Genomic DNA, 2,171 nt, shown 5'->3' with positions numbered 1-2,171 from the left:
CGGACGCCGGCCCAGCCGAGCCCCCGCCGCAGGCGCCCGGGAGGAGGCGCGCCAAGATCACCGGCCGGGAGCGCAAGGCCATGAGGGTCCTGCCGGTGGTGGTCGGTGGGTACCCGGCCCGCGGTCAGTGGGCGGCGTGGAGGGAGGCGGAGCCCCGGGCGGGAGGAGGCGCCCAGGGCGGGCTGGGACCCGGGTTCACCGCGCCCTCCGGCCCCGCCCCCAGGGGCCTTCCTGGTGTGCTGGACTCCCTTCTTTGTGGTGCACGTCACCCGGGCGCTGTGTCCCACCTGCGCGGTGCCCCCGAGGCTGGTCAGCGCGGTCACCTGGCTGGGCTACGTCAACAGCGCCCTCAACCCCGTCATCTACACCGTCTTCAACGCCGAGTTCCGCGCCGTTTTCCGCAAGGCCCTGCGCCTCTGCTGCTGAGCGGGAACCCGCCACCGCCACCCCTAACAGCGTCCTCTGCGAGGACCCGGCCATGCCTCCGGGGCCAGGACCCCAGCAAGGGAACGGGGTGCTTTTGTACCGCTAAGATTAAAGAAATTCCTTCCTAAACACCTGCTGGGCTGGGGAGGGTGCTGATGGGGGTGGGAGGGCGTGGGAGGGGCAGGAGGAGGGGCCTCTGTCCCACCCGGAGCCCAGCAGGCCAGGCCAGTTAACCCCTCCTTTCGGAGGAAGCCCGGAGAATAGACCCCACCAAGCTGGTTCTTGGCTCAGGGTCTGCTGGGAGGGATGCCAGCTCAGCCCCTAGGGTGGGTGGGGAGGCTCCAGAAAGACCCATTCAGGCTTGCCCAAGGAGATGCTTCCAGAACCGGAGCAGCCCTTGCCTGGGAAGGCTTGGGCTCGGCTTGTGGGCTGCCCACAGGCTCACCCATGGTGACTCACAGCCTCCTCCCAAAGGTTCCCTGACTCCGTGGCACCAGCTGCCCCCCCCCCGTGGGACAATGGGGACAGCTGTCCTGCAGAGGACACGGCTTGGGGCTGCGCATGGCAGTTTCCCAAGACTTCCCCCGTGGGGAGGCAGCATGGGGGGCCCTGCTTCTCCAAGGACCAGCCCGTGTCCACTCCCCTGTCCCGGCAGACTGGGCTGAGCCGGCCTCACCCACCGGCCCAGCAGCCGCCGCCCCCCCCCCCCCCCCCCCCCCCCCCCCCCCCCCCCCCCCCCCCCCCCCCCCCCCGGCTTCCTCAGAGCACAGCTCCCTGCCAGCTCCCGACTTTGATGAGGCCCAGAGCTCCAAGGAGATGGGGCGAGGGGGCCAGGGGGCCAGGGGGGTGGCCCACCAAGGCAGCCTCCCTCGCTCCTCTGCCTCAAGGCTGCCCACTCGGGGGCCAGGCCCTGGGCGCGGGAGCCAGGAGGAGGCGCCCGGCCGGAGGCAGGGCAGAGCCGCGCAGCTGCCCCTCTGGGCTGAGACGGGCCGGCTCCCGTGCCCACAGCCAGGCCCCTGCTCCGAGGAAGGAGGGGCAGCTCCACTTCACCCGGTCCTGGGGCCTCAGGGTTACTCTTCCCGCATCGGGGACGCTGGGGACGCTGGGGACGCTGTCTGTGGTTCGAGGCATGAGGTTTTCCTTCGAACCTGAGAAATGGTTGGCTGTGAGGCTGGGCGATACCTCAGCAGGTGAAAGTCTTCTGTGGACAGAGGGGCACCGCCCCTTCCTCCTGCACGAGGTGTCGGTGGGGTGGGGAGAGGGGCGCCGGTGGACCCTGGCTCGGGTGGGTGGCTGCTGGAGTTTCTGGCACCTTCTTGTCCATGAAGCGTGAGGTCGGGGGCAGCGGACGCCCTGAGGCCCCCCGCAGGGAGAAGCCCTGGTTTTCAGGCAGGAGGCCCCGGGGGGCATGACAGCTCCTGCTCCGGCCGGCTTGACCGGGCGCAGACACCTGCTCCACGGTGGGCCTAGGCTCCCTCCTGGGGTCTCAGACTCAGAAGGAGAGACCAGGGAGAGGGCCACTGGGGCCCTCAGGCTGACGGCAGGGTCGGAGCCAGGGGCCCCACGTGCCCCCTCACGCCCCCTGCACATGTGCCTGTGCCAGCGGCCCCTCCCCACCTGGGCTCCTCATCACCTGCACGTGGACCGACTGACCTAGTGAGCTGGGAATGGGCTGGGAGCTGCTGGGGACCCTGCCCCACCCCTACTGGCCCCGTGGGCAGAATCTGCAGCTCCCAGCGGCGGGG

At 70.4% G+C, this 2,171-nt stretch overlaps 1 protein-coding gene across 1 annotated transcript; it reads left to right on the top strand.

The window, feature by feature from the left end:
• Positions 1-6: 6 nt before the first annotated feature.
• Positions 7-555, top strand: DRD4 (dopamine receptor D4). The gene is made up of 2 exons (XM_029915094.1): positions 7-105; positions 224-555. Exons 1-2 carry the CDS (start codon positions 81-83, stop codon positions 424-426), a joined length of 228 nt encoding a protein of 75 aa, XP_029770954.1. The 5' UTR covers positions 7-80; the 3' UTR covers positions 427-555.
• Positions 556-2,171: the final 1,616 nt, after the last annotated feature.

This window comes from Suricata suricatta, chromosome 11 (genome assembly GCF_006229205.1).
Source record: "Suricata suricatta isolate VVHF042 chromosome 11, meerkat_22Aug2017_6uvM2_HiC, whole genome shotgun sequence".
Taxonomy (NCBI): Eukaryota; Metazoa; Chordata; class Mammalia; order Carnivora; family Herpestidae; genus Suricata; species Suricata suricatta.
Note: the sequence above shows the minus strand (reverse complement) of the source record. Positions and strands in the feature narration are given on the sequence as shown.